The 27,989-nt window shown below is 48.1% G+C and overlaps 12 protein-coding genes across 14 annotated transcripts; 4 read left to right on the top strand and 8 right to left on the bottom strand.

Moving 5' to 3' along the window:
- Positions 1–123: 123 nt before the first annotated feature.
- FOXG_13158 (uncharacterized protein) lies at positions 124–2,703 on the bottom strand. The gene is made up of 2 exons (XM_018393111.1): positions 877–2,703; positions 124–827 (listed from the first exon to the last, which is right to left on the bottom strand). Exons 1-2 carry the CDS (start codon positions 2,563–2,565, stop codon positions 246–248), a joined length of 2,271 nt encoding a protein of 756 aa, XP_018252316.1. The 5' UTR covers positions 2,566–2,703; the 3' UTR covers positions 124–245.
- A 456-nt stretch (positions 2,704–3,159) lies between these two features.
- Positions 3,160–5,365, top strand: FOXG_13157 (aspartate aminotransferase). Its single transcript, XM_018393110.1, has 3 exons — positions 3,160–4,795; positions 4,847–4,952; positions 5,002–5,365. Exons 1-3 carry the CDS (start codon positions 3,740–3,742, stop codon positions 5,127–5,129), a joined length of 1,290 nt encoding a protein of 429 aa, XP_018252315.1. The 5' UTR covers positions 3,160–3,739; the 3' UTR covers positions 5,130–5,365.
- A 1,380-nt stretch (positions 5,366–6,745) lies between these two features.
- FOXG_13156 (uncharacterized protein) lies at positions 6,746–7,623 on the top strand (the record flags this gene model as incomplete). The annotated part of the gene is made up of 3 exons (XM_018393109.1): positions 6,746–7,037; positions 7,083–7,333; positions 7,387–7,623. The coding sequence occupies 3 exons, from the start codon at positions 6,746–6,748 to the stop codon at positions 7,621–7,623; spliced, it is 780 nt and encodes a 259-aa protein (XP_018252314.1).
- FOXG_13155 (uncharacterized protein) lies at positions 7,448–9,133 on the bottom strand. Its single transcript, XM_018393108.1, has 3 exons — positions 8,583–9,133; positions 8,413–8,534; positions 7,448–8,368 (listed from the first exon to the last, which is right to left on the bottom strand). Exons 1-3 carry the CDS (start codon positions 9,078–9,080, stop codon positions 7,654–7,656), a joined length of 1,335 nt encoding a protein of 444 aa, XP_018252313.1. The 5' UTR covers positions 9,081–9,133; the 3' UTR covers positions 7,448–7,653.
- A 945-nt stretch (positions 9,134–10,078) lies between these two features.
- On the top strand, positions 10,079–12,150 carry FOXG_13154 (uncharacterized protein). The gene is made up of 6 exons (XM_018393107.1): positions 10,079–10,368; positions 10,425–10,552; positions 10,609–11,043; positions 11,095–11,139; positions 11,189–11,740; positions 11,795–12,150. Exons 1-6 carry the CDS (start codon positions 10,268–10,270, stop codon positions 12,052–12,054), a joined length of 1,521 nt encoding a protein of 506 aa, XP_018252312.1. The 5' UTR covers positions 10,079–10,267; the 3' UTR covers positions 12,055–12,150.
- Positions 12,151–13,407: 1,257 nt separating this feature from the next.
- FOXG_21094 (uncharacterized protein) lies at positions 13,408–13,518 on the bottom strand (the record flags this gene model as incomplete). The annotated part of the gene is made up of 1 exon (XM_018401438.1): positions 13,408–13,518. The coding sequence occupies one exon, from the start codon at positions 13,516–13,518 to the stop codon at positions 13,408–13,410; it is 111 nt and encodes a 36-aa protein (XP_018252311.1).
- A 396-nt stretch (positions 13,519–13,914) lies between these two features.
- FOXG_13153 (uncharacterized protein) lies at positions 13,915–14,235 on the bottom strand (the record flags this gene model as incomplete). The annotated part of the gene is made up of 1 exon (XM_018393106.1): positions 13,915–14,235. The coding sequence occupies one exon, from the start codon at positions 14,233–14,235 to the stop codon at positions 13,915–13,917; it is 321 nt and encodes a 106-aa protein (XP_018252310.1).
- Positions 14,236–14,241: 6 nt separating this feature from the next.
- FOXG_21093 (uncharacterized protein) lies at positions 14,242–14,715 on the bottom strand (the record flags this gene model as incomplete). The annotated part of the gene is made up of 1 exon (XM_018401437.1): positions 14,242–14,715. The coding sequence occupies one exon, from the start codon at positions 14,713–14,715 to the stop codon at positions 14,242–14,244; it is 474 nt and encodes a 157-aa protein (XP_018252309.1).
- A 1,427-nt stretch (positions 14,716–16,142) lies between these two features.
- FOXG_13152 (uncharacterized protein) lies at positions 16,143–17,090 on the bottom strand (the record flags this gene model as incomplete). Its single annotated transcript, XM_018393105.1, has 1 exon — positions 16,143–17,090. The coding sequence occupies one exon, from the start codon at positions 17,088–17,090 to the stop codon at positions 16,143–16,145; it is 948 nt and encodes a 315-aa protein (XP_018252308.1).
- Positions 17,091–18,031: 941 nt separating this feature from the next.
- Positions 18,032–19,426, bottom strand: FOXG_13151 (uncharacterized protein; the record flags this gene model as incomplete). Its single annotated transcript, XM_018393104.1, has 1 exon — positions 18,032–19,426. One exon carries the CDS (start codon positions 19,424–19,426, stop codon positions 18,032–18,034), a length of 1,395 nt encoding a protein of 464 aa, XP_018252307.1.
- Positions 19,427–22,452: 3,026 nt separating this feature from the next.
- On the top strand, positions 22,453–25,462 carry FOXG_13150 (uncharacterized protein). 3 transcript variants are annotated; one of them, XM_018393102.1, is made up of 7 exons: positions 22,453–22,682; positions 22,742–23,420; positions 23,507–23,575; positions 23,630–23,736; positions 23,785–24,106; positions 24,155–24,404; positions 24,468–25,462. In XM_018393102.1, exons 2-7 carry the CDS (start codon positions 23,372–23,374, stop codon positions 25,351–25,353), a joined length of 1,683 nt encoding a protein of 560 aa, XP_018252305.1. In that variant the 5' UTR covers positions 22,453–22,682; positions 22,742–23,371; the 3' UTR covers positions 25,354–25,462. The 3 variants fall into 3 exon arrangements, with proteins under 3 accessions (XP_018252305.1, XP_018252304.1, XP_018252306.1); XM_018393101.1 differs by having other exon boundaries at positions 22,453–23,420; XM_018393103.1 differs by having other exon boundaries at positions 22,453–23,420; positions 23,507–23,736.
- A 291-nt stretch (positions 25,463–25,753) lies between these two features.
- Positions 25,754–27,785, bottom strand: FOXG_13149 (uncharacterized protein). Its single transcript, XM_018393100.1, has 5 exons — positions 27,522–27,785; positions 27,326–27,468; positions 27,110–27,275; positions 26,887–27,059; positions 25,754–26,836 (listed from the first exon to the last, which is right to left on the bottom strand). The coding sequence occupies exons 1-5, from the start codon at positions 27,747–27,749 to the stop codon at positions 26,038–26,040; spliced, it is 1,509 nt and encodes a 502-aa protein (XP_018252303.1). The 5' UTR covers positions 27,750–27,785; the 3' UTR covers positions 25,754–26,037.
- Positions 27,786–27,989: the final 204 nt, after the last annotated feature.

The raw sequence follows: 27,989 nt of genomic DNA, 5'->3' as shown, positions 1-27,989 counted from the left end.
TCCTCTCGGTTCGCTGATAGATTTGTTTTGTGATCTGGTGTCTGTCATCACTTCGGCTTCAGCTATGATGCAGATGGTCACGCTGACATACGTCACAAATTCGTTCTGTTTCCAGCGTAAATGTTCACAGTGACAAGTTCAAATGTATGAATCAGTGTTCATTAAACTTATTATTCCTGAATCACAGTCGCTCCCATTACCTTTTTTTTCCCAGCCGAGACAAAGAAAACTGATTACATAAATTATCATGACCAAAACTTGAGCTTCCCAGCCCATCCCGAAGCCTGTCCCTCGCCATCATCAACCCTATCAGCATTGCCAAACGACACCTCCCTTGGCTTAACATAATACAAATCCGTTTCCCTAAACGAATAATCCACATTCGTATTCGACGGCAATATCGCCGACCACGCAGAAGGCTGCTCTCCCAAATCTCCACTATCCGTACTCAAACTCGAACCAACGGAATTCCTCTCCGCAGGATTCTCGTAAACGGTTGGTGGGCGTGCGGTATCAAAGGATGGAAATTGCTGATGGCGTGGTGAAGATCGTGATGCACAGCGCTCGGGTCGTGATGATTCGAATGATGAGAATTGACGTCTGTCGGAAAGACTTGAGACAGATCTTTCGGGGCGGGGGGAGCGGAAGTATGTCCGGAGGAGTTCGGGGGATACGGACTCTGAACCGCGGGAGGATCTGTTGGCGGAGTCGGAGGATGAGTTGGCTGAGCTTGATAGACTGCTGCTTCTTTCGTGATCCATGATGCTTTGATTTGTTAGGTCTGTTCTTGTCGTTGGACGTCTTGAGAGTTGACGAAGGCCGTAAACCTGTAAGGGTTAGTGTTTGTACTCGTCAAGATGAGTCATGGGGACATACCTGGGGTCGCTCGAGTGAAGAGTCGCGAGCAGGTTGTTGGGGAGTCTGCCATTCACTGTAACAAGGGACGCCAAGACGGGCAGAGTCGTAAGCTGAGGGAAAAAGAAACATCCCAAGTAAGAACAGAGCATGGAAAGCTAGCAACACGTAGCCAAGCGCACTCGCGGCAGTATGACTCCACAAATCAGGAATCATTCCTAAACAGAGAAGAAGCGCTGAGAGTCGTGCACCGGCGATCAAGACTGGCTTTGACAGTATCCCAGATGTCGCGCTGACCCAAGCGAGAAAACCCAACTGAATGACTTCACAAGCCATGAGCGAAAGCAACTGCACGGTCCCGAAACGCTGTAATCCACCGATGATGACGCCCCGAGCGAAAAGAAGAATGAATGTAACATAGCTGTAATAGTCCTGGGTTCGTGAGGGTTCCTCCGGTGTCTGCTTGTGAAGATTGTCAACCAGTAAATAACCCATGTCTTGAGGACTCCGCGACATTCCCCACCAGCACCCAATAACCAAGAGAACAACTACCACGATGACGAGCAGTGTATAGTAAACCGGGCGTAAGCTGGCGCTGTCGAGTTGATACGTCGTCCATGCCGTAAGCGGGAGAAGTAGATAACTCAGGTAGACTCGTAAAGCGACCCAAATCGTAGCCTTGTGCGGTTTCGATGACCTGTCAATCATCCATCTGCCCGATTGCTGAAACCAATCGCGAGTCCATCTCAAACGAAGCCCAGCCTGAATGACCGCGTACAAAAGCACGAGAATGACAACCGCCAGCGTCGCAATGTTTGTCCAGGTTTCCACTGTTACTGGAGCCCCCATCACCTGCGTCATATGCTCCAGCCCCGAAGTCCCGCCAAACGTGCCGTTGATCTCGTGGATCCCATCATGAATACCATAATACAGCGAATGTCGCCAAACTATACCCCGTCGAGTCATGAGCGTAGACCAGCTCGTCGAACTGGCCACCGGTTGAAGAAATCCAGGTTGTCGAAGGCTGAGCGCGCTGGAAAAAAAGATGAATTGGATATATGCGAGACAATCGGCGATGCGTGTCAGATGAGATCGGCTTGAACTTCTTTCTTGCCCGGATTCATCATCATCTCGTAGCGGATGCACGAGGTTATACCATTCCCTCCACACAGCTGCCAAAACGACCAGAATAAACGTAAGCGCCGGTATCCAGAATGAAATCTCCTGGACCGTGTATCCAATATCCGGCGTTAGAAACCCGTTGAGACACGCCACTGAGAAATGATCCGGAGCATCAATGTTAATCTCAAACTCATACGCTGCCAGCGGTTTCGGATCATTTATCTTGAAAAGAACCTCAAGATACTGCATGTAGAAAACCGTGTTGATCTGCTTAAACTCCCTAGTTCGACACGTCGCATTCTGAATCTCGCCATTGTAGCGAGTCGTTCCGCCCAGCGCCTCCAAGCTCAATTCGACAGAGGCGTTGTCGAGCAGTGATCTCCGACACGATGCTATCGTGGGATAATTCCCGAGTATTTCAAGACTAAGCGTCGTTCCATTGTCTTGCTTATCTAAAAATACGTTGAGGCTGTTTGGATCGTAAGTATATGCCGATGAGGATGGGACACTGCAGTCCTTGAACTGAACGTATGATGCGTGCGCGGAAGAGAAAAGAATGAATAAAGATAGTGGTAATAATGAGTGCATTTGTGATATTAAAAATGATTAAGATGGTGAAGGAATGAATGGGTCGGATTGGGTTAGATGAGGTCTCGGCTGAGGATGAGATCTCGGCTGTTTTGGGAAGAAATTGAGAAAGGGAAAATTGGTATGGATGCCTGAGGTTGGAGGAGTCGCATTGTCAGTGCAAACGTGGGTCGAACGATTACTTGCCTGGTCTGGTCTGGTCTGGTATGGTTAGTGTTGCAACTGAAACGCTATGGTCCCGGCGTAAGTGCCGAGGCAGACTCGAGGCTATTGAGTTCAACCAGGCCACGAACATTCAGAGGTAAATTAGATACAATTACTACTCAGCAGCCTGCAATACACGTCTCTTAGTTATTGTAATACAATGGCTTTCCTCAGTCATTCACTGACTTCTCTTGATGAAAACAATCGTGAACCGCCACTCGGCGTCTCCGAAGTTTTGACTTCAAAAACGCCTAACGGACCATGAATTATCCGGGCGTCTCAGCCAAGTCCCCCCTTTTATTTTCGCCCCCTTACTAACAGCGCACAAACGTTGCATTGCTCAAAACTCAATACCAACGAAGTCGCATTCATCTGATCATTTCTCAGTCGCTCATAGAAACGGTTGTCATCTCAATGCAACCTTCGATGACCAATTGAGCGATCTAATTGGTGTTTCGGCAATAAACACTCGGTGTACATGAGGCTAGTCTGCATTGGGTTAAATTGGCACTTGATGGATGCTTCACTTCGGAGCCAATCTCGAAACTGCAACGACTTGGGAACTCTGATGCGCTGTCTACAGTGGAACAATATGCAATTGACTACGGAATAGTTGAGAGTATGGATATGAAGCAGTTTGAGTGATGCCAGTTGTATCAGCACTTGCCTGGTCGTTCAATCGAGCCCGTTGGTACACATAGCTATTGTTCCGGATTGAACTTGACATCTGCGATTCTGATTTGCCAATTCCATCAACTGGCAGACATTATTCCCATTATCTGACGGCTGCCGACAAAGAAACCCGAAAGTTAGCGACAAACACTTCACCCATTTTTTCCAAGTGGCGCCCATCAACCGCTAAAAAACTAGCCCTACCCTGAAAAGCGCCCAGGACTAAAAATACCCACTTCCCTCCTCCGATCCTCTTCCACCGCCTCATCACTTCACCCAACCCATCAAAGAGCCCATAATGTCCCCCTCGTGCTTCTCATCCCTCCCCGCGCAACCAACCGACGAGATCTTCGATCTCCTCGCACTTTACCGCGCCGACGCCTCTCCCGACCGTGTCAATCTCGGCGTAGGCGTCTACTGCACCGACGAGGGAAAGTCATGGCCCTTGGATGTAGTAACCCGCGTTGAGAAGCAGCTCTTTGAGGAGGCTAGTCTCACAAGACATGATTATCTCCCCATCGAGGGCGATCAGCAGTTTCTCAAGGTTGCGAGGGATTTGATCTTTGCAGAGCAGGATGATCTGAGTATCGCGAGCGTGCAGACTGTCTCCGGCACCGGAGCGAATCATATCGGTGCGAGGTTCGTGGCCGATTACTTGAGACCGCAGAATATTTGGGTGTCGGATCCGACGTGGGCTAATCACCATATGATCTGGGAGTCTGTTGGTATGAAGCCGAGATTGTACCCGTACTACAAGAAATCGGACTGTTCGTTGGATTTCGAGGGCATGATCAAGACCCTGGAGGAGCATGCTCAGCCTCGCGATGCTGTCTTGCTGCACGCTTGTGCGCATAACCCAACTGGTCTTGATCCTACCAAGGAGCAGTGGAAGGCCATTGCGGAAGTCTGTCAGCGAAAACAGCTCTTCCCCTTCTTCGACGCAGCCTACCAAGGTTTTGCATCCGGAGATCCCGCCGAGGACGCATGGGCGATTCGATATTTCTACCAACAGCAGCCTCGCCCCGACATGATTGTCGCGCAGTCTTTCTCCAAGAACTTTGGTCTGTACGGTCACCGGACAGGTGCTGTCCATCTTGTTCTCGCGGAGCCATCCAAAGAGATTCGCGACAACGCATACTCGACGTTATCGTACCTGCTCCGATCTGAAATTTCGATGGCGCCGAAATATGGATCTACGATTGTCAAGACGGTTTTGGACAGTGAGGAGTTGACTGCGGCTTGGATGGCGGATCTGCAGGTCATGAGTAGTCGTATTAAGAGTATGCGACAAGCTCTTTATGATGAGTTGGTGAGGTTGGAGACGCCTGGTACATGGAATCACATTGTTGATCAGGTGAGTCAAACGGTGTTTAAATTGATAGCGAGGAAGTGCTGACAGTCAAAGATTGGTATGTTCTCATATACTGGTCTTTCTCCTTTCGAGGTCAAGGTTCTTCGTGAGCGATTCCACATTTATCTACTCAATTCGGGACGTATTTCTATTTCTGGGTGTAAGTTTGTCTTTGTGTTTCTGACGGCGAATTTTCTAACGATTTGTAGTGAACAAGAGAAACGTGCAGTATGTCGCCAAGGCAATTCACGACGTCCGAACACAGGGCCATGAACTTAACGGAACAACCAACGGTACAAATGGCACAAACGGCACAAACGGTATCAACGGACATTAAATTCTGTTTTTGTTGTATAGAACATAAGAGCTAGAATACCCTCCCGGGTCAAAGTAGAGATATAACTTTTACACCACTATTATGCTTTGTTCAATTCCGAATGCGACAACATGTCGCATTACCCCAATTTCTCTACTTTATTCTCTTTATGGCTCCATTACGCTTTGTATTGTTGACTTCCCATTATTCTCTATTTCGTTTCTCTCACTGAAGAGAAAATGCGGTGTGAAGCTCGCTCTTGGTCAAACAGGATAGTCTCCGATGCCGGGCCGAGCTCGGCCATAAAATTCACATCGCAACGTACAAAGTACAGCAGGTTCACCAACAATTTGCAATTGGTAAAAGTCACTCCTGATCTGTCCTACATTGCCAAGTTTCACCACTTTTGATTCCTAACTTGATTTAGTAGACTAAGTTCACATAAACCATATTAAGATCTCAGCGCGACGGGCTCAGACAGCCCATGGAAAGAAAATATGATAAATAAGTCTTGTGGCATTGGCAGCCCAGTCGCAATAAGACCCTTTGCATGTAGAGTCAGTCACAGTAGCTCTTTGCCAAATACGCCAGGCCAAGTAAGGAAGCCTTATCGCAATCATGGACCCCTACTGTAAGAGGCTTCCTTGTACCAGTATCACAGGTGCGTTGTCCATTCTTGCATATACGACCTGCGGATGAGAATTGGTGAGCCAATAAGTACTTACCTCCTACAGGAATCCTTTGTAAAGTTCCTTGACTTGTCATCCGAATAGAGGTTCATAATCACAAAATGCCTGGTGAGATCCCCAGGGATACTTCTATCCCCTATCTCAGTAAGTTGGGGAACCTACTGTGTTATAAACGATTTTCACCTGAGTTTCGGACGGGATCCTCGGATAACATCCTTTCTGGAACATATCTTCAGCATAACTATCATCCAGAAAGCTCCATTTGCTCATCTTTCCTACACATTTCTCTCATTGGGAGTGTATTCAGAAACCCTCTGCTTTAACGTTTTGCCACTTAACTGTATTTTTAACCCTCGTTTAGATCGTCAACATGTCTTTTCCCAACAAAGAAGCAAATATCACGCTCCCTTCTTATCATCAACTTGAATCTCCCGTGAACATGGCTATGACTGGCTCAGCGTTGTCGCTTCGGCTTTGTTGACGGATGAATTACTCAGCCAGAACAATTTAAGAGCTAGACAAAGCTATGACCGAAACTCTGGTCCTAAAACATGATGCGTAACGAGGTCAAAGCAATCATTCTACTTCACAAGCTCCAGAGTTCGTGTTATTAGTGGTCAGTTGAATACGTCTGTCCCACAGAGAACGGTGGGGCATAAAACACCATTTTCCTAATTAGGAAATTCTCAACTCAACAAAGCAGCCTTGCTGGCGGATAACTCGGGAACCCAGTAACGAACTTTTTCAGAGTCAATGATAGGTTACCCCAATGTCTTGTCTTAGACGATACCCCGTCGGACTCCGACATGACCATCTGTATGACAGTTGATGATATGGCCTTGAGAGGTATAAAGGTCCAACGAGCTCCCAGTGTTTAGGTCTCTGCATCAACATCTTCTTTACAAGCTTCTGGGAACTTCAAACTCTTTCTTCTTAAATAATTCCACCATGCCCGATACCCTCACCCTCCAAGGCAAAGTCGCCATCGTTACCGGCTCAGGTCGTGAAAACGGCATTGGTGCTGGCATTGCCCTCGCCCTCGCTCGAAACGGTGCTTCAGTCGTAGTAAACTACGTCTCCGACTCTTCCAAACATCGCGCCGAGAACGTCTGTACCACGCTTCGCGAGGCAGGAGGGAAGGCTATCGCTATCCAAGCTTCAGTCGATACTATCGAAGGAGCAAAGCATCTCGTGAACAAGACCCTTGAGGGGTTTGGGACTGATCATATTGACATTCTCGGTGAGTTGCTCGTGCAAACTCTGCCTTCGGAGCTGACTGCTGTAGTGAATAATGCTGCGACCGTGTTTTTCTGTTCCATTACCGATGAGCCGAACGTGGAGCAATTGACCAAAGTTTTCCAACTCAATGTTCTTGGAGCTTTTTACATGGTTCACTATGTTATTGCTCACATGCCTCCCGGCGGCCGCATCATCAACATCAGTTCCACCAATGCCAAAAGAGGAAACGTCTTCGCCTCTTCGTATGCAGCTTCCAAAGCCGCTCTTGATAACTTGACTTGGACATGGGCTGGAGAGGTAAGTACCTGGATGTATCCCTTTTTCTGATAGACACTGATAATGCTGAGTAGCTTGGTCGCAGTAAGGGTATTACTGTGAACTCAGTTGCTCCCGGTCCTGTGAGAACAGAGATTTATCCGAAGGGACGAGAAGATGAGTTGATGAAGTGGGAGGTTGACATCACCAGAGCTGCTGATCGACCTGGAACGTCCGAGGATATTGGTGATGCTGTTCTTTTGTTGGTTCAGGAGAAGTCTAGATGGATTACGGGGCAGTACATTGGTGTTAGCGGTGGCGTCACTTACTAGACTACTGGGATTAGCTTGTAGAAGGTGGTACTAGGATAGCCATTCCCCAATATCAGACCGAAGATGCGTCATCTCCAGCGGAGAAACCTTCTCAACCCATGCCACCTTTCGTAAATAGTCCATCAAACCCTCCCATGATTGTAGCCGAACATGTGACATTGTCTGGGTAATCTGATCCAGATACCAGGGCTTTGAAGAACCGACACCCATACAGACCTGTATAACCAACACCCAAAGCTTCAACTCCTCTTTACCCTTCCAAATCTCATCATCCAATTGCGCCATAAGATGTTTAACTGAGGTGTTCCTTCTTGCTGCAACGTACAGCGCATCACCGGAAGCTTGTGTCGTTACCAATGCGAATAGAGAAACTGCTGAGACGCGGATAATCTCTGCAAAGAGGCCAGTAGACGTCGCACTCGGCGAATTATGTCGTTCCTGTATAGAATTCATTCTTTGCAGTGCTAAGACTTGATGTGCCAGGGCGCATACTGGAATGAGGAGATCAAGCGCAAATGGACTGATCCGCCATACTTCATTTAGTAAGACGGCGACCTGATTCGCTGATGTGAGGGCACCATCGATGACAGCAATTTGTTCCTTAATCGGCTGGTCATCACTTCTCAATGACGTTAAGAGCTTTTGAACGTATCGGGATTGGGTAGCTTTGGGTAAGGTCGGTAAATCTCGAGGTAGAGGGAATCTCGGTTCAGCGTCTTCTACCATTGAGCCTAAGAGGTCACAGCTACAGGAGTTAGTGAATACAATACCCCATGTGGGAAGACTTACATGAACAGAGATTGTCGGATAGCGGGGCGTGAGTCCAATTCTTCAACTCCCCCAGCCATTTCAACTATTCTTTCCAGCCCTGCCATATGAACCATCCACGACTCTGAGTTTCCAGCACGCATCTACCTCATTAGCCAACATCGAACTTCAACACCATTTCAACGACTTACATCAAATGTCGCCAGACAAATTACCGTCCCAATCACAGCATTCTCACTAGCCTTACTCTCCGCCTCAATCCCCTCCCTCACCAAGCTCAACGACTCAGTGTACTGCTGAATCTCCTCCACAGTCGGTGGACTCTCAAAGGTCGCCGTTAATTTCTGCCTCAATCTCAAAACAGGATCGACAATAGCTATTGACAACAATCCCTCGGACACCATATCCATCGCCCGAAATAGTCGGCGGAAGTTATAGCAGACTTGAGCGTCGCCCCAGTATGTCGGGATAAAGATTGACTGGCTTGTTGGATCTGGTGTACGGACTGCGCCCATTCTGCGGGAGAGACCTATGTCTTTCATTACATGTTGGCGGATTTTTCGCTGGGCTGCTTTATCTTTTTTTGCAGGGTTGACTTGCACGAATGCTAGAGTTGAAGGCTGTGTGTTGTTTTTCGGGGGAGGTTTCGGAATTGCGGGGGCTTTTTGGACTTTGAATTTGATCTCCATTGTTTTTACAATGTTTCAACTCACTGGGGTGAAATATGAGTTGTTGAGCTGATGTGATTAGGCTAACTTGTCGTCTCATGTTGGCTTAGTCGACGGGTCAAATATTACCCGACCGCTATCAGGACAGATGAGATGGCCAATGAGGTCAGCGAAGGTAGTGCAGGGATTGTGATAAGCTTATCCTTATCCTTATCGCATCCCGCGCATTTTGTGTTTTCATCGGTCAACGTTTAATGCTGACGGTCAGCAACATACCCTACACTTCAGTGGCAGGCAGCAATTATGCTCTTACTGTTCATGCAACTGAACAAATTCCACGTTGAATGAGGGAATGTTTTCCTCTCATACTGACTCTAATGCATTCTGCTTTTTTCCTTCTAATTATATGAGATATTTCCCCTTTTCGAGCACGGCATTTATCCTACGAGAAACTCGTTTTGGCTTGTGAAGTAAAGAGTGGCCTGTCAACTTGCGATCCATGCCAAAAGACTTATTCCACGAATAATAGGACCACTTTCCTCCTGTTGTATTTTATCTCCTAATGAAGATTCCGACATCAACTTAGAGGGTTAATGCTTTCCTCGGATAGCAGCCCAAACCCCTTTGTTCAAAAGCTGACATGACGATCAACGATCCCAGACCGCCCCCGGAAGCGAATCTGACTGGTCAGATCGATCCCCTCAATCGAGATCAATCTAGACCTCCCTCCCAACCACGTGGCCCACCAAATAAGCATTAAAATAAACACCCAGATTAACATTACGCATCACTCTAATAAAAAAAAGACCAGTCTGGGCACCGTCAATGCCAACATCATCCCTCGGAAGGCAGCGCATTCCAACTCATCTTCCTCGGAACACCAACCTATCAGCACCTCCACCCCACGGCCCCAAGTCTCAGCTTAGTATAGTCGCAATCTCCGCGGGGAACCCTAATCGCCTACCGAACCAATCACATCCCTCGCAAAGCCGATATCATATGCCGGCAGCTGGTGAGAGTTTCCGTTCCCCCAGATTTCTCTACCCCAGGTAAAACGGCGAACTCCAGTACCCCGGATCCGATAAGACACACAAAACCCCGCTCAGCACTAGCGCTGGGGGAGAGTTGATCGAAAGATTGGGTATAAAGGGGGTCAGACGTCGATCTTTTAACCTTTTTTTTTTTTTTCAATCATCACTTTCTCATTGATGTTCAGCAAGATGGATACCAGCGCGCAGAACGAGAAATTGCAGAATGGCGCTGATACTGCGTCCAACATGACCGAGACTCCCGGTGCGACTGTTGAGAGGTACGCGTTCCGTGCTTCGTTCAATTAGACCACCACGTCTGACTCACGATTTGCAGTATTGAGAATGCGCAGTTCTACATTGATCCCAAGGCAGAGGCTCGACTTCGTCGAAAGATTGATTGGATGATCGTTCCGACCGTCTGTCTCCTCTATCTCTTCTGTTTCATCGACCGCGCCAACATCGGTACGCGTTCCCTTCCCTTTCCCTACTCACTAGATCTCCAAATTAACGCGAGTCAGGAAACGCCCGTCTTGCAGGCCTAGAAGAAGATCTCGGCCTCACAGGCAACGACTACAACCTCGTCCTATCAGTATTCTACATCAGCTACATCGTCTTTGAGATCCCAGCCAACCTTCTCTGCAAATACATGGGTCCCGGATGGTTCATCCCCTTGACATCGTTAGGTTTTGGCCTCTGTTCTATTTTTACAGCGTTTGTGTCGAATGTTCATCAGATTTGTGGTGTGAGATTTGTGTTGGGGATCTTTGAGGCCGGTATGTTGCCTGGTATTGCATATTATATGTCGCGATGGTACAGACGATCCGAACTTACCTTTCGGCTGTCACTGTACATTGTCATGGCGCCGTTGGCGGGTGCGTTTGGAGGTCTTTTGGCATCGGCGATTTTGAAGCTTCCCAATTTTGGACGCTTCACCAGCTGGGAGATGATCTTTGGTAAGCCTTCTCATGACTTACAGCACGATCAGTCGCTAACGTTTTGACCAGCCATTGAAGGTATCATCACCGTCGGTCTGTCTATCATCTCGTTCGGTAAGCTCCTCCCCGTCTCATGACCTCTCCCATTGCTAACGAGTCCCAGCCACTCTCACCGACCGTCCCCAATCAGCCGCCTGGCTCACCGAAGAAGAAAAAGCCCTCGCCCTCAACCGCATCAAAGCCGAACGTCTTGGCACAACCGAAGTCCTCGACAAGATCGACACCGCCAAGATCATCGCCGGCATCCGCAGTCCCCTCACACTCTCAACATCCATCATCTTCCTCCTCGACAACATCACCGTTCAAGGCCTCGCCTTCTTCCTGCCCACCATCGTCCGAACCATTTATCCCGAGCGAACAACTATTTCTCAACAGCTATTTACTGTGCCGCCATATGTTGTCGGTGCCTTTTTCACGGTGCTTATTCCGGGAATCAGCTACAAGTTTGATAGGAGACAGATCTTTATTATTCTTTGTGCGCCGATGGTCATGGTGGGTTATGCGATCTTTCTGGGCACGACGAATGGGCATGCGAGATATGGAGCGACGTTCCTTGTCGCTAGCTCAGCATTTGCACTGGCGCCTTTGACGAATTCGCACATCAGCGCCAATGTTCTCAGTGATACGGCGCGCAGCGCAGCCATCGGAACAAACGGTATGTTCATCAAAACATCACCCTCACCTTTGACAAGACGCTAACTATTCACAGTCATGTTCGGCAACGTCGGCGGATTGATCTCTACCTGGTCCTTCGTCAAGAGTGACGCGCCCAACTACCCCATCGGAAACGGCCTGAACTTGGCTACGTCCAGCACGATTCTTGTCCTTGGTGCCGCGACTCTTTGGTGGATCAAACGCGATAACCGGAAGCGGGCTAGTCGCTCTGCTGAAGCTGAATTGGCTGGTCTGTCGCAGCAGGAGATTCAGGACCTTGATTGGAAGAACCCCAACTTCCGATGGATTGCTTAAGCGATGGTCTTTGGTTGATATTATAGCTTTACATATTGGAAGTGATTCAATGCACTGTTATTTTCTAAATCTGGTGTTCGTAGTACTTTGGCTGTTCAATTGAGAGTCTTTGATGTTTTGCGGACCGAGCGCGACGTGTCTCAAGCTTGGTACCGAGTCATCAATAGTGTCGGTGTAATATTGATTGAATGTGGATCTTGAGTCAATAGTTGACTTGGTAAGAATCCTTAGCCCAACACTAACAGATAACCCGGCTCCCGTTTTGTCGGTATTAGGGTCCATCAATTGAATTGCAGCAACCTTTCAGTCATTGGTTTACGGTTGCAAAAGTCTGCAAATAATTATGTGGCATATAATGTATATAATTGGCTCGACTGGCAATTCAGTGATAATAAGTCCTTCATCTCTGCTTTGATCTACGGTATTCCATTCACCGTGATGCTGGTCTCCGTCAATTAAAAACAGCCAGCAACAAATTATGCCATTTGCATTACGGGATCGAGTGGTATGGGGCAGTGGGGCAATTATTCGCGTGGCCGTGATACTCTGGAACCCGATTGTCTTACACCGCTATGTCAAAGATGGATCAATCTAGCGGATCTGACCTGCAGAAGATAGTAATGAACTCATCTTAATCCACAACCTTAAACAGATGTAGTTCTACTGTGATAACTATGCTAGTAATGGAAGTGATTGGGAAACACGCTTGTCACCGGAATGATGCTGTGTTCGGTCAGATGAGACACTAAGCTCTAGACGACATAATTCTGTTAATTTAGGTCCATTTCAGAGCTGCTGTCCAAGCATCATAGTTTCTGTCACTGTAAATGTATTATAATAATGAGTGATTGATTTCGAATCTCAAGTATATAATGTCACGCATCCTCGCAGTCTCTTTCCATTTCCGCAGGATCCTTTCGCCGATTCCCCAAGTCTCCCTCGTCACCACTACATAACAAAGACATCTCCCCAGTTGAATATCTAACCCAGACAGCCGGAGTCATGTGTCAGATCAGAATACTCTCGAAGAAATGCCAGAAATGCCTTGGGAACTTCCCTCCCGAGGTTTCTGTGAGTCGTTGCCAGAAAGCCGTAGATAAGAAAGTAAAGAAGTGCGACTGGGCAGATTGCTATGAGGTTGCAGCACTGGCGGTTGGAAATTGGAGAGATTGCAAGAAGTGCTGGGTCAAGTATGAGGCGGAGCGAGAGAGACAGAGGCTTGCGTTGTTGCAGCAAGCGAAGTGATCGTGGGGTACTGTATTTGAGATCTGTTTTAGATCTTGAAGCTTACCTAGGATGTATTTTGGGGATATTTACTCTAGACTTGAGTGCTATTGAGAGATTAATTGAGGGTCAATAGCCAACATGAAGCCTGAACTGCCTTCTAAGCATAAAAATGGTACGCTCGATGACCGATGGAGGTGACATGTATTCATAGCTCGGCCGTCCGCCTTGCTTGGCCATTTAAGTTTTTCATCTTGTGGCTAGAGGTATTGGTGAAGCTGGTTGTTTGGCTTCGATGATGGCTTGTTTTATGTATCGCAGCCACTTTTGCGCCTTCGCCACAGGGTAGGTCTTCTGAAGCGCAACTTCACCATACCATTGATCAATCCCCACCTACTGAGACTTTGCGCTTGAAATATGCTTCGAGGAACCCAATGAAGGCTTCTTTGCGCCCCTGCACTCACACTACAAGGCGGTTTCACGGATGTGGTTTCCCTCGTCGCATGTTGGCACGCAGGATACAAAAGATGGTTTAGGGTAAGCAATTATTTTCGAGCTAAGATAATCGGAGGGGAATGTCTATCAAGTAATTGCCGTCTCTTAGCCCCTGGTGCACCCTTTTGTAGTTACTGCCTTCTATTGATCTAACTCAATAGTGTTCGACTCGAAATCCATGTCGGCTTGACAATCCTCATATTCTATACCATCGGCCGCATTATTCACCGACACACATCCCCACGCCCCATTCGTTACGGTTTCTGAGGTCCTGGCGGTTCGCTGAAATGACGAATAGCCCGCATTCGAACCCATGCTTATCCATTGGGCTTCCATCTTTGCCGAAGCGGGTCCTGTAGAGGCCACGTTGATGAATTTGACGTTGATGGTTGGCGGGCTTTTGCTGACTTGTTTGATCTTGAGCTCTGTGCTACCCAGCGAGGTGCGGATTTCGTGCCTCATATTTATTTAACTGATTTCATTTTGCGGCTTTTCCGGCTCTTTTGGCTTCTCATGATTTCTTTCGTCCAACTTGATGATCTTCTTGACCTGCTTTCCCTTTGGAAACTTTTTGACTGGTCCTCCTTTTGGGCATTTCCACGCCTTTAACTTTGTGTCATTGACTGCGTCCACTATCTTGTTTCTCATGAAAGGCCGCAGAGGTGATTTTGAGCGGTTCACAAAGTAGCTCGTGACTAGGCATTTGAATTTCCGCGACTCTCCGTCCCAGAATAGTAGGGTGTCGTCTTGGCGATATTTCTGGGCCTTTGGTTTAGTCGGAGGCCATGGAGAAGGCAACATTTGTGAGCGGGCATTCAGGCCCCTGCCGCCATTGGAACCTTTGTGCCGAGAACATTGACAATCATGTTGCGGGGCGGCTGTGGCAAGGCATGCCAGAAGACCAAAGAGGATGATGAGGGAGAGAAACGGTTTGAAAATCATTGTGAGAAGCGATGATTGACGAGGTAGAGGGAGGGTGAGTGACCTTTGCAAGACATAGGTGTTGACCAAGGTCTTTGGAGTCGTAGCATTTGAAATTCTTATGGCAGGGGAAGGTGGTACTTATAGACAAAAGAATGACTGAGGAGGTCGGTGAGAAGAAGCGGGGACGGAAGCCACTGATCCTATGTGATAAGCAGGAACGAATGGGAATCTAGAAAGTGATGGTGAAGGCAAAAGAATGGCGCCATTAAAGATCTGTTTCTGTCATGCTGTTGAGTCAATACCATTCAACTGACCGAATCAGACCTGTTGAAGCGGGGGAGGATTATAGAGTTCAAGTGTTCTAAACCGTGCCACGATTACTGGATGTGGGAATAACATGTGGAAGAAGCTGCATTGTCGACGAATGGATCATCAGTCATTTTAATGAATTACGACACCATCTGTTATGCCATACAATCTATCGTTCCACTGGGCTTACTTCATCCAATCTTTGATCAAAGGGCGAAGAGTCAAAGTATCACCATTCGTTTCGTGTCCAGCGGTGGCGCCTTAGGGTAGGCAACTTAATTGGTGAATGGACGACGTCTGCAAATTCTGAACAGGGTCAGATGATCTCTCTATGCTTTGGCGAGGAGCCACAGTTGGCCATTCTCATAAGAACGCCAAAGAAACAATGCCACGACATGATGCCACAAATTTCCTTTGCACAGATGAAGTTAAAATAAAGTTTAATACACGTGATGAGGCCCCAGGCATCAATGTCATTCTGGCCTGACCCTGATGCAAGGAAATTAAAATCAGGTAAAAGGGGGCGGTCAAGGGAGCGGTGTACAGTCGGCAAAACTACGGGTCGTGAGAAATGGGTCACAATTTCAACCACAATTTTCTTTTCCAAAAGCAAAAGTTAATAAACAAAAGGCTTACTTGCTTAATGAAGCTGAATTAAGAACAGCCGAATTATAATGAGCCTTCATTTTAAGATTATTGTAGTGCCAGCGACTGTGCATGACAGGTGCGAAATGGATTTAGCTACGTGGCTCAGGATCCTAAGTCGGGTTTTCAGGACACCTTTCACAACTAAGCCACTGTCATTATCACCACTAATATGACTTTATCGACTTGGTATTAAAGGCTTTGGTGGAGAAATAGGTATTATTAGCTAAATACATTCTGACAATTATATCGTTGATCCAATTTCATCCCTTTTTCATGTTTAAGAAACAGAAAACACAAGCCTGGATTCTGCGATGATGCCATATGCTGGAATCTGCATCGCCTTGGGCTCATCTGTTGCCAAGCAAAATAAAAATGCAATGCACACGTTGGCCAGGAGTAGTTTCTTCTCGCAACGTGTCTTGGGAGAGATACCAGCTTGATTACCGTATTCGGCCGATCAAGCTATTCTTCCATGTTGCAAGAAAGGTCTACTCCAGCTCAAGGCCCATGCCGAAGCCCATCCCTGGCAAGTAATTCTTAGACTCCTCAGGAAATTTCGCCTCCCACGGAATGTAGAGGTTATTCCAGAAGTTGAAGCCATCCCCGCTGAAGTCCATATCGGATTCCATGACCATCCCCTTGGTAGCTGCCCAGACGCCATACCAGCTTCCGTACATCCTGACTGCGGTGTCGCCGCCCATCTCGAGCATCTTGCGCCACGTCTTACCCTCAGCGGTGTCTGGGAACAAGGGAAGCTCGATGTTTGCACTCGCCCACTCGCCAGGGCCGAGCTCGACGAGGTCACTGCGCCTGTCTGGTCGGTAGCCACGGGACTTGGGAAAAGTGCGCTCGCCGAACACGACACCATGAATTTCGCTCTTGATGTCGAAGTAGCCAAGGTCGTGGGCAAAAGGGCTAATTGGAGACTGGTCCTTCCAGAAGGTGATGGGGCCGGTGCTGTTGTTGGTGATCTTGACCTCGATGGTGAGAGGAGAGGACTTGACTTGCTCCATGGACACGGTGACGTTCTTGAGGGCTTTGCCAAGATTACCGGTAACGAACTTCTTGCCATGGGTGTCCTCTTCGCAGTACACGTGACCTGTGCAGAAATAGCTGACAGGGACGAGTTCCTTGGCCAGCTTCTGCTGCACGGCGAGGACTCCCGTGTTCTCGGTGTGATCGACGAAGTCATGAAAGTGGTCGAAGGAATCGATGGAGTCATCCTTTCCATGATGCTTATCCTTATGGCTAGCATGGCGGGTACCAAGATGGCTGACATGCTGGGTAGCGTGGTAGGCAGCATTACCTGTCGCAAGTGGAACGGGAGATGTTCCAGAGATGGTAGAGGTGGTGAAAGATGGTGCAGGGACAGGATAGGAGGAAGCAAGAGAGCCGAGAAGGCCAAGGGCCACGAGAGGCTTGCTGAGGAACTGCATCTTCAATAATGGTTTGGGGTGTCAAGTTAGACTTGAGTTGTTGATTGCGTTTCTATAACGGAGAAGAAGGTAGAGGTGATGGTAAAGGTTGCTGAGTGCAGGTGTGAGCGTGAGAGAGTTGTTTTGTAGAATAAAAGATCAAGTTCTTTTTTCTCAAATCCGGGAGAAGACGGGGTATTTATAGGGATTCTAAGGAGGCAAGGGCTCCTTAATGCATTGATGTGGGAGCCATAGCGGGCTTCTATAGATGACAATTACTTTCGAGTCGCTGTTGCGCGAATAAACACAGCTTAGTTGCAGGTATGGGGGAAAATCTCACGGCGCTTGCCTATGCGTGTAGATGTATGAAAATTTCTATTAGCTTTGGAAAAACTGTGGTTGCCAATCATTTGCATTTGACATGCATTTATCTTTCATTCCTCGTAGTCCTGGCTCCGTAACCTTGCTTACGGCGCCTTTGTGCAAGAGGGTGCCTGGGGGGAATGAACAAGCTTTCGTTTAAATGATTTCGATGAATGATCTTATTGGGCCATTCTTTCTAGACTTTTATCTACTCATGTCTCTGGCATTTTTACCTTAGCATCTTCGCTCTACAGTCATCTCCCAACTTCGATTGTAAAAATAATCCCATTGCAGTTCAGGTTTATAAAAGCATGAGACATCATGAGAAAAAAGAAAGTCGTATTATCTGTCTCCTGTAGTCATATTCTAAATCTTGCGTTTCTCCATCCAGATGTTGGCTCTTCTGTAGGTGGCGTAGTTTAGCTATTTAAACTTCCTTCTCTCAACCTTGCCATTTTCCGCCCCTCCACCGTCTATGAGGTCGCGCTAGAAGCTCCTTCGTCGCTAGCATCCAAAATCATCATCTTGATCATACGGGGTCTCTTGGCAATGAATTCCTGTCCACCAGTAGCCCGTTATGCGGAACGAGCAGACAGCTTCTAAGGATCTCTGCATTTGCAGTCCTCTCTACCTTCAGCCGCCTCCGCGGAACGGGCAGATAACCTCAGGGAATCTTTGCATTTGCAATCCTCCTCACCACTAACCACTTCCGCCGAACGGACAAATACTGGCTGAGCAGTTGTAGAGGCCACTGTTGCCCAGTTTTGCGTGGCAGCTGTCGCATGGGTTTCTTCCTCAGAGCGCTCCTCTAGAGCGGCAGATGGTGCAGGTGTAGTCGAAACCTGTTCCGTATCGGACTGCGAGGCACTTGTCGAACTTGGATCCCCACTAGCTAGATCCTCAGGACTCACTGATCCTGATGGCTCATTCAGTAATGGCTCAGAGGCTCGGGACTCAGAAGCTGGCGACTCCGAAGAAGAATAATCAGCTTTGTTTTTTGGACTGACATATTCTGGCGATTCTGTGGTTGGCTGCTCACTAGCATAGTTCTCTTCAGGCTCAGCCTCATCCTTTGGAGTCATAGGCTCAGATGACTCTGCAGTTGAAGTTGCTTCCGTTTCATCTCCAATATCGGAACTGACAGGTGACGAGTTATTGGGATATGTAGGCCCATTATCCGGGCTGGCTTCAGGCTCAGCTTCAGACCTTGGGGTATCATGTACCGGCCCCAAGGAGACATAATGATCCTTAGGGAAGCGTAGTAGTAATTTATTCCACGAAGACCAACTGAGACCCAGACTACTCCAGATATTCTTGCAGACAAAACCCAGATCACTCTTCATAACCTCAGGTGCAGTCGTAGCCCAAAAGCCATTCCACTGTCCAGACATACTGACTTCAATGTCACCACCAGTCTTCACCATCTGATGAAAGACATGGTTCGGATCCGTCAAGACAATGTCTTGCTCCAACGCCTCGCCAGGGTTGATGACAGCAAGCTCAGGTGCAGTATCTGGCCTGTACCCCTCTGGCGGGGGTGCGTAAGCGGCAGCGAACTGATGACCTTGGGTGATCTTGAAGTACCCCTGTTCAAAAGCATACTCGCTGAGCGGAGAGTACTTCTTCCAAAAGGTGATTGGGTAGGCGTCGTTGTTATTGACCTTGGCCTTGATGGTGAGAGGATTTGAAGCGACAAGGCTAAGGGTGACATGAGTGTTCTGGGCGGCTCTCCAGAGGTGGCCGTCAGCCTTCCAGCCGCAAGAATCTTGCTTGGAGACAGGGCCGATGAGTGCCTTGGCATAGGCTTCCTCCTCTATCGTAGGCCATTTACCGCTATGGTAACGAGGCTTGGGGATTCCGATGGGGCAGATCCAGTCTTCTTGATGGTCTGGGGGAAGCTGGATGCAGGGGTGCGAGCAGTCAGGGGCTGCAGCGACGATGCATCCTAGGAACCCGAGGACGAGTATGACCTGGGAGAGGAGATGGAAGTACATCTTCAAGTAGTGTGGACTATGCTTGAGACGCTTGGGTAGGGTAGTGTTTGGGAATGGGAATGGGGATGTCGTAGGGATGGGAAGTGATGACTGGGAGAGTACTTAAGGAAGACGAGATTCTGAGTCTGTTTCCTGGGGGTAGGGGAGGAAGCAGGGGTTTAAGTAGTAGTGTTTGTCGCAGTGCTATCAAATACGTATTCTTTGCAAAGGGGAATGTGTAGTGGCGAACTCAAGACTTCATTGCGTGTCACTCAATACAAGAGGAGAAAGTTGGCGCCATCGAGTTGGTAGGACTGTAGGTCCAATAGAATATGACAAAAGGTGTGAGGATCCAAATTAAGATGCTCAGGGTCTAAGATGTGTTACCTGGCCATTGGTTGAACGCTAGGACGATGATAGTCTTCGTATCTACGATGCTGGGCAAGATATCACGTACAGTTGGTGAGTAGAGATGTAGTAACTCTAGCCATGATGGAGTCAACAGGTATGTTCGGCAGGGAAAAGAGCTTTGTATAGATGATTTCACGATACTGTCTTGAGATTTGAATCCTTGCGCCGCGACTCGCGGCCCGCGAGAACTTATGAAATGAGATTCTTCACCGGAGTACATTATCGCGAGCGCCTCGGTATATCACCTCGTTGGCCAAATCACTGTGGTAAAGATCTCGGTTGATTAATATTAGGTTTGGGGCTGATGCCCTATCTACCAGCGGGAACTTTTGCTACAAGACTCTGTCCTTTTCTACTTGTATCCTCCATCCTTTGTGGTCACAATAAGCGCAGACCTTCGCTCTGTCAGGCCAGTAGGGCGAGAAGGTCGATAAGAATTGGACATCTGGCTTGATGGCCTTGCTTTACCTTCAAAGGACACATCACATGGACCAACATGCAAAGGAGAGATGTGGCGATACGTCATTGGAGTTCAACCTAGATCTGCCTTTGAAACAATCGAGAGATGATAAATTTCTTTGACTTTGTGGAATAGAGGGGTCAGCTGCTCTAATGGCAAAAAGATCGCATGCCACTCAAACGTTTCCCGCGCCTGAAGAGCTCATTGGCCAAGCACCGCACACGCCATCCCATCGAATTGCAAAGGCCCAGTTCAAGATCATATGTCAAATCTTCAAACCGCTACTCGAAGCTCCATACGCGCAGTTCAGCGTTGAGTCTTTGAAGGAAAATAACAGCCAATCAACTGCATCTGCTTACCTCCCCCTGTTTTCGCTGGCGGAATGCTGTGGAAGGAAAGGTACATTTGAGTTCTAAGTTCTGGCTCTCGTCAATCCACTCCTTCAAAGTTTATTGTAGTCACGTGCAACTTGAAGCTTTCTCGACAGGAGGCCCTCCCATCTTGACAGTTCCACTCTTGCAAATGCTGAGAGAACCACTGCAACGCTTAAATAGTTGTAATTATGGTGGAGCTGGGCGCACTTCTGTTCTGCATTGATACGTTGAAACAGAATGGTTGACTACCGCGTCGCCAACTTCGGCATTAGCTTGCCACATTCGATACTCGTGAGGAAAGCAAAGGACCTTTTTTTGGCCATTTCGTATCGGCTCATTATGAGAGTCGTATCGTCAGGCAATAAAGTGGCTTGATTCTCTTTTACCACCGACATGTTTCATTACATTCTCAAGCGCTTACAGTCCTGAACAATTGATGTCAGGATTCTCCTACCCACGAACTCATGGGAGGCTTGTTACATATGCTTACCGGCAGATAATAATATTTATTTAGTTAATGTTTTGTGCCTCTGAATCGTGTGATGGATTAGTAATACATAGAGCTTCAATTCGCAAGGTTAAGAAACGATATTTTGACCATAACTCAGTCCGCCAAGATGCTATCTCCAGATAAGCATGTCTCAGAGATTATCGATTAGATAAAACAATGAATTCTTGGCAACATTATCGATAAAGGTGACCCAGCGGGATAGGAGCGGAACCGCCATTCCTCTTATCAGTTGCTTATCTTTCCCTCTCGCGAACTTAGTCATGTTTATCATCCCGCGGTCGCGGATACGTTTACACGATGATTCAACTCACGCTGAGCGGAGCGGAAATGCCGATCAACGAGATCCCGCTTCTTAGTCCGCCACGACTCGCAACTCGTGCAGTCATGTTTGGTGATCACATCTGCAGTTTCATGATCGGTCTTGACAATTATCTACGGATCTGCCTTTACGTCCTCGACGAAGATCTTGACCAACCATTTTTGCCTCTCAAAATCATGTCAACATGATATTCCAATGATCAGCGACTTTCGGAATGGCAAAGGTGGATTTACTCATTCTTCGATGGAGCTTTTGATGTCATTTACCCTGAACCTTTGTCTTAAAATTTTGAGTCACTGATCATCAGGAAGACAAAGACAGATTACCTGATTCCATCATCAAAAAACTTCTGTTATCTTGCCAGTATCTAGGGCATATCTGGAATTCTATCAATAGCATTCCAAATCAGTCTGCAACACGATCGGCAATCTGTATCACCGTCCTCAAGCCTCGTAGCCTTCAACTTGATTGGTATCACCATATCTTAGTATAACAACTCGTGCAACAAAACCGCCCGCTCACCTTGACTTCCCCAGCTTCCGATAAAACACGACACATAAACCACGAGCCAAGCTTACCGGTCTCCCCGTCTCCCGACTTTTCCATCACCTGTCGCCCTCACATTCTTGGCGGCTCTGCTTGGCGGCACCACCCAAGACCCAGGCGCCCACTTTAATTAAGCATAACGCGAGCATGCTTAACAAATAACCTTAAACGCCAAGTAGCCGCCAAGCGCCAAGCGCCAATCTCAATACTCCGCCAACCTCGAGCCAAGAAAGCCGCCCCCTTTGTAATATCTTGGCCAGGTGACTTGGCCATTCAATAATATGGCGACGATTCGCCTTGACCGAATCATTCTTACAGCCAAGGTCTTGGTGCACTTGGCCACCGTTTGGGGCTTACGACTGTGAAGCGGCCTGTGTCTCCCCATCCCTCGTTCTGTTTTCTTTTGCCCTGCCGATCTTATTTATCTGAGCGGTGCCTGTTTCTTTTTTTAATCTTGATTGTGAGGAATACTGAGGCTGATCAAAAACATTACGCGTTAGAAGGGATCGTCTAATCGTCGTAAGCGTTCAGCCTCAAGGTTAGCGCAAATCGTCGTAAACGCGGACGATTCAGCTGGATATCGTCATCGGGATCAGAAATCCCGCAGCTTCCACTCTCGGGGCGGAAAAAGCGCCTGACACAATGGCAGGTGGCGTGTAATGTTTCCCTTGGAGTCACTTGACAGGCTTTCTCTCACCTTCTTCCGCGGCGGCAGTGGAGCCCTATAGCACCTGTTCTCTGTCTTGGCTTACAACCTCCTTCGATATCCTGTTTTTAGCTTCCGCCCTGGGTAGCTTTGACCTACTTGAATCACCCACGCAGATCTCATGTTTTAGTACTGTCTCTCATCATCTCCCCTTGTCTTCTGCCGTCAGTAAATCTTGGCTTCTGTTTAGAAAAGAATCTGAGGCATTTTCCCTCCCCAGCTTTAAACTTGATATCTCGCTTTTCTCTCCCCCGCGTTCCTCTTTGTACAAAAAGCTTTCTGCGCCCTGCATACTGTGTCCCAAACGCCACTATTGTAAAACCTCTTCCTTCTGATCTTGACCTGACTCTGCGCAACCTTTTCGTTTTTGTTTGCTTCTTATGTTCTGTTGGTGAAGAAAATACTCGCTGTTGCAGAGTTTTCGTACTCGAAGGGCTTGTTGACTTTTCTCTGGATAGTGTCTGGTACACATCCTCCTCAAATCCTCTTTGTCATCAAGCCTACAGCACTATCACCAACATCTCATCAATTCATGCTCTCTCAGAGAATTGAACCAACAAACCGGAACACCTGAAGACTACATACTTCTGAATCCCAAACATTTAGTTACGTGATTCTGCATACATCCTTGACGCCAAAATGCCAGTCCTCAACCTCAGTGAGCTCAACATCGTGTTGGGAGTCTTGGGTCAGTACGATTCCTTCCTGGGCATTTCTTGGTGGTGATTTGCCCAGATCTTGGCGAGCCTTGGCGTTCTGACAGAGTTTTTGCAGGTGGCTTCATGGCGTTGTACGGTATCATTTCTGTGAAGATCAAGCAGTCATGGTACCTTGGAGAAGCATGTAAGTTATGCTGATCATTCTGGGTTGATGGTTACTGATGATGTTGGTGCGTAGTGCCTGCTATGGTGTTTGGCATCATTCTTGGACCCGTATCAGCCAAGTTTCTCGATAGTGAGAGATGGGGTTCGGCAGAGCCTGGTCAGACTGAGGACATTGCTCTGGTAAGTGACACCGACACTGCTATAATGCCCTGTGACTGACCTCTATAGGGCCTGATGCGAGTTGTTATTGGTGTCCAGCTCGTCATCGCTGGTTACTCGTTGCCGGCAAAGTACAACGTGACTCGCTGGAAAGAGTTGCTCATGTGTCTGCTGCCAATCATGACCCTCATGTGGCTTTTAACAACGGGCTGCATTCTTGCTACCATTCCCAAGCTTAGTCTTCTTGCTGCACTGGCCCTCGCATCGTGCGTTACATGCACCGACCCTGTCCTTTCACAAGCTGTTGCGAAGGGTCCTTTTGCGGACAAGTATGTTTCGCGACATCTTCGAGAGATCATTTCGTCTGAAGCTGGTGCCAACGATGGATTCGGTATGTTTATTTCGTCGCGATGATTGATTGGGTTACTGACGGCTGTAGGCTTCCCGTTTCTCATGCTTGCCGTTTACTTGATGCGACACGCATATGAACATCCTGAGCAGAGTGGTGCTGAAGCCGCGCACCTTGCTGTACGCGCCAGTGAGGAAGTTGGTCGTCTCGGAGGTGGTATCGGCGAGGCCATGAAGAACTGGGTTGTCGAGACTTGGCTCTACTACGTCGCCATGGGTATCGCCTACGGTGCAGTCGTCGGTTTCACTTCATGCAAGGCCATCAAGTACCCGATGCGTCGGTAAGTCTCAATAAGTCTCAATCACTCCATCAGCAATTAAGTAGACATGCTAACAATTCACAGAGGGTGGGTCGATGAAGAATCCTACCTCCTCTTCCCCGCAGCTCTGGGCCTCTTCATCATCGGCACAACCGGCGCCATCGGCACAAATGATCTCGTCGCCTGCACCGTCGCAGGCAACATGCTCAACTGGGACGGCGAATTCCTCGCCGAGACGCACCGCCGCCACGATGAAGTCAACCACTGCATCGACGTGCTCCTCAACTTTGGCGGTTTCATGTTTATCGGCATTGTTCTTCCCTGGGAGTCATTCCACGACCCCGACGGCACTGGCGTTACGCTGCCCAGACTCATCGGTCTTGGCTTCATGGTCCTTGCGTTCCGACGCATCCCGGCCATTTTGTTACTGTACAAGGCCATGCCTGCTGTTGTCAAGGATTATAAGGAGGCGCTGTTCATGGGTTATTTCGGGCCTATTGGTGTCGGCGCCGTCTTTTACCTTGAGCACATGAAGCACTTGTTTCCCCATCCCGAAGACGCAGACCAAGAAGAGCGTGATCTTCTCGCCGCTCTCGGTCCCGTCATCTACTTCCTTGTCTTCTTCTCCATCGTCGTCCACGGCCTCTCAATTCCTCTTCTCGACTTCGTCTACCGCAAGAGAGGCGTTGAGCCTATCCAAGACGACGCCATCTCCATCCGCCGAAAGTCATTCACCTCAGCGACACCCGTCAACGCGATCGCCGCTGATGAAGATAACTTTATCGCGTTCAACCGCTTCAGTAGGCCTGTCGACGAGAACGGAATTTTGCCCGGTGAGATCCCACCTGCTGTTTTGGCTAGGAACGAGTTTGCTGTCTTTTCTGGGGATCATTCGTCCGAGGATGATGAGAGGGAGAGGGAGGAGCAGGAGAAGAGACGGCAGAGACGGACGATTCAATACATGGTTTAGAGTTAGCGTAGCATCATAGATTTGTGTATAGCGTTGCATTTTAGAATTTAGCATGGAGTTGGTGTTTTACCTGTCGTCATCGCGATGCATCGTGATCTGTTGTTTCACCGAGTCACGTCTCTGCGTAACCGTTTCTTGGTGCGAGTCGTGCCAAGTCTGACGTCACCGAGATGATGAGATGAGATAAGCACTCATCCTTTGGGGTGTGGATGCAGGGTATTCAACTTCAAGTCGAGATGTCGGCTCATGCACTTGATACTCTCATCGCCTGCCAATTCTTTTCTTATAAGAATGTAGGAGTATCGCTTACCTACTGGGAATTTTTATACTAAGATTTTTTAAAATAGAGAAATGCCTGTTGTCGGACTCTGGCGAAACAGCCAGCTGAGAATTTGAACTGCAGATAATTCGCGCCAAGCTGTCCTGACTCACTCACTTTAAAACAAGAGGATAGAATGATGCGATTGGCCATCACAATTAGAGAGCCCAAGGAGTACTTTCATCAAGAATAACTCAGTACTTGGCGATATATACGCTAGACAGATTTTATCCACGGCTTCATTGCCTCCTGTTTGCGAAAGACCATTATCGGACAAATCCCGACATTATTTGTGGATGATGCATAACCATCGGCTTTCATCCGTTCGGTTGCACAACATGCATAATGTACACAACGCCAACTCTTCAATAAACATAAAAGTTAGTAACCTCCGGATGATCCCTCCTCGTCTTCTTGTTCAAATGCTTCAGATGGAACCTTAACCCCCACGCAATAACAACAACCCCAAGCGAAAATGCAATACTCGAAACCCAAGCAGTCGTGTACCGCGGCTCATCCGACGAAGGCCACAAATAGGCCGTATAAACATGAGCCAAATTACCAAACGTGTTGCAAATCGCAAGAGACACGGCTTTCTTCTCGCTCGTCTGTCCGACCGTTGCGCTGATCCACGCAAGGATGATGTTGTTAATGCCGAAGCTGAAACCGACGAAGAGGTAGATGCTGAACATCCGAGCAGCTATGTTCAGTGTTGAAACGGCAATGATGAAACCGACCATGACAATGCATTTGCAGATGGTGATGTGTAGGGTGCGCTCATTCCAGCGTCCTGACGTCCACGCCATGGCGATTCCAATCCCAGCGGCGAGGAGATATGGCGGGCATGTCAGGACTAGAGCGATGGTATTGCTATCGGTGAGAGTTCTCATGACGGTAGGAAGGAAGTTCTGGAAGCCGACTGATGACAGATGAAGGTTGTACATGAGACAAAGTGCCCATGTTCGCCAATCCGAGGCAGATTCTTTGAGACCGATCCATACACTTGTCTTTTCGCGTACGTCTGTTGTGTCGGTGTAGATGCGGTTGTATGCGAGCTGTCGCTGTTCTTCTGAGAGCCAGCGGGTGGTGAGAGGATGGTCTGGGAGGAAGATGAATGCTAGAATGGCAGTAAGGATTGACAGGGCGCCTTGGATGATGAAAAGCCTATTGCATCGTGGTGAGTGGAGCGAAAGGATTCTGGGCGTGCGACGTACCATTGCCAACCAGCCAGACCGTGTTTCTGATCAAGGCCAGCAAAGACTCCAGCAGCGATGAGTCCTGCAAAAGAACTGGCTATCATGTTGCCCGTATAGAAGATGGCCAGTCTGACAGCCAGTTCTTTGCGGGTATAGAACATGCTAAGAATGAACAAAGCTCCTGGATAGAACTGTAACAAGTCAGCCAACATACTCAACTTGCATGTATGCCAATACTCACTGGTGCTTCAGTTACTCCGAGGATGAAACGAAGCGCAACCATGCTGCCGTAGCTATTCGCCAAGAATGTCACCAGACTGACGACAGACCATGCGAGACAGAAGCCAGCCATGTACCATGATGGCCTGACTCTGTTGATCAACATGTTGCTCGGGACCTGGCCGGCACTGACGTCGTTAGTTCATGGTCCTCTGGAGGCGATATCGAGCGAACCTACATGTATCCGACAAACAGAATCGAAACGCAAGTATTGTACTGCGTCCCAACAAGACCAAGATCCTCCTCAAGGCTATTAAGCCGCGCATTGACGAGCGCATTGCGATCGAGGTAATTGAACAGGTACATGAACCATAGCATAGGCTACATCACCAGTCAGAAACAAGAAATATTCCAATGGCTAGTGGACTTCTTACCAGAATGTACTTATCCAATTTCTTAACAAGCGCAATTTCTCTCGGGTCCGTTTTCGCATGAGCTCCAAACTCATCTACCTTATCCATCTTGGGAAACTTGGAAAATATGGCGTCATCGTTTGGTCTGGACTCAACGTTGTCAAGAGCCCGTTCAATATGCTCGTTGCGCGCTGTATCATCGGGTTTATGGTCATGACCTCCTGGACTTTGGGGAAATGATGTCGCCATCTTCGTTCAAATTTCCTTCTAGTGGCAATAATGGATATACAATACTGGATGGATTGAAGAACAGAGCAGATGCCGGTTTTTATGCAAACCGGCTCCCACGCCAAGACTCCCCCACGGGGTAAAAAGATGCGGGGGATCAGCGTAGTTTAAAAACAAGGTTGGCAAATGACGATACCAATGCTTAATACGACGACTGTGATTGGTGCTTTTGGGATTAGAGTGGTAGGAGCTTGCACGGAA

Source organism: Fusarium oxysporum, chromosome 12, assembly GCF_000149955.1.
Source record: "Fusarium oxysporum f. sp. lycopersici 4287 chromosome 12, whole genome shotgun sequence".
Lineage (NCBI taxonomy): Eukaryota > Fungi > Ascomycota > Sordariomycetes > Hypocreales > Nectriaceae > Fusarium > Fusarium oxysporum.
Note: the sequence above shows the minus strand (reverse complement) of the source record. Positions and strands in the feature narration are given on the sequence as shown.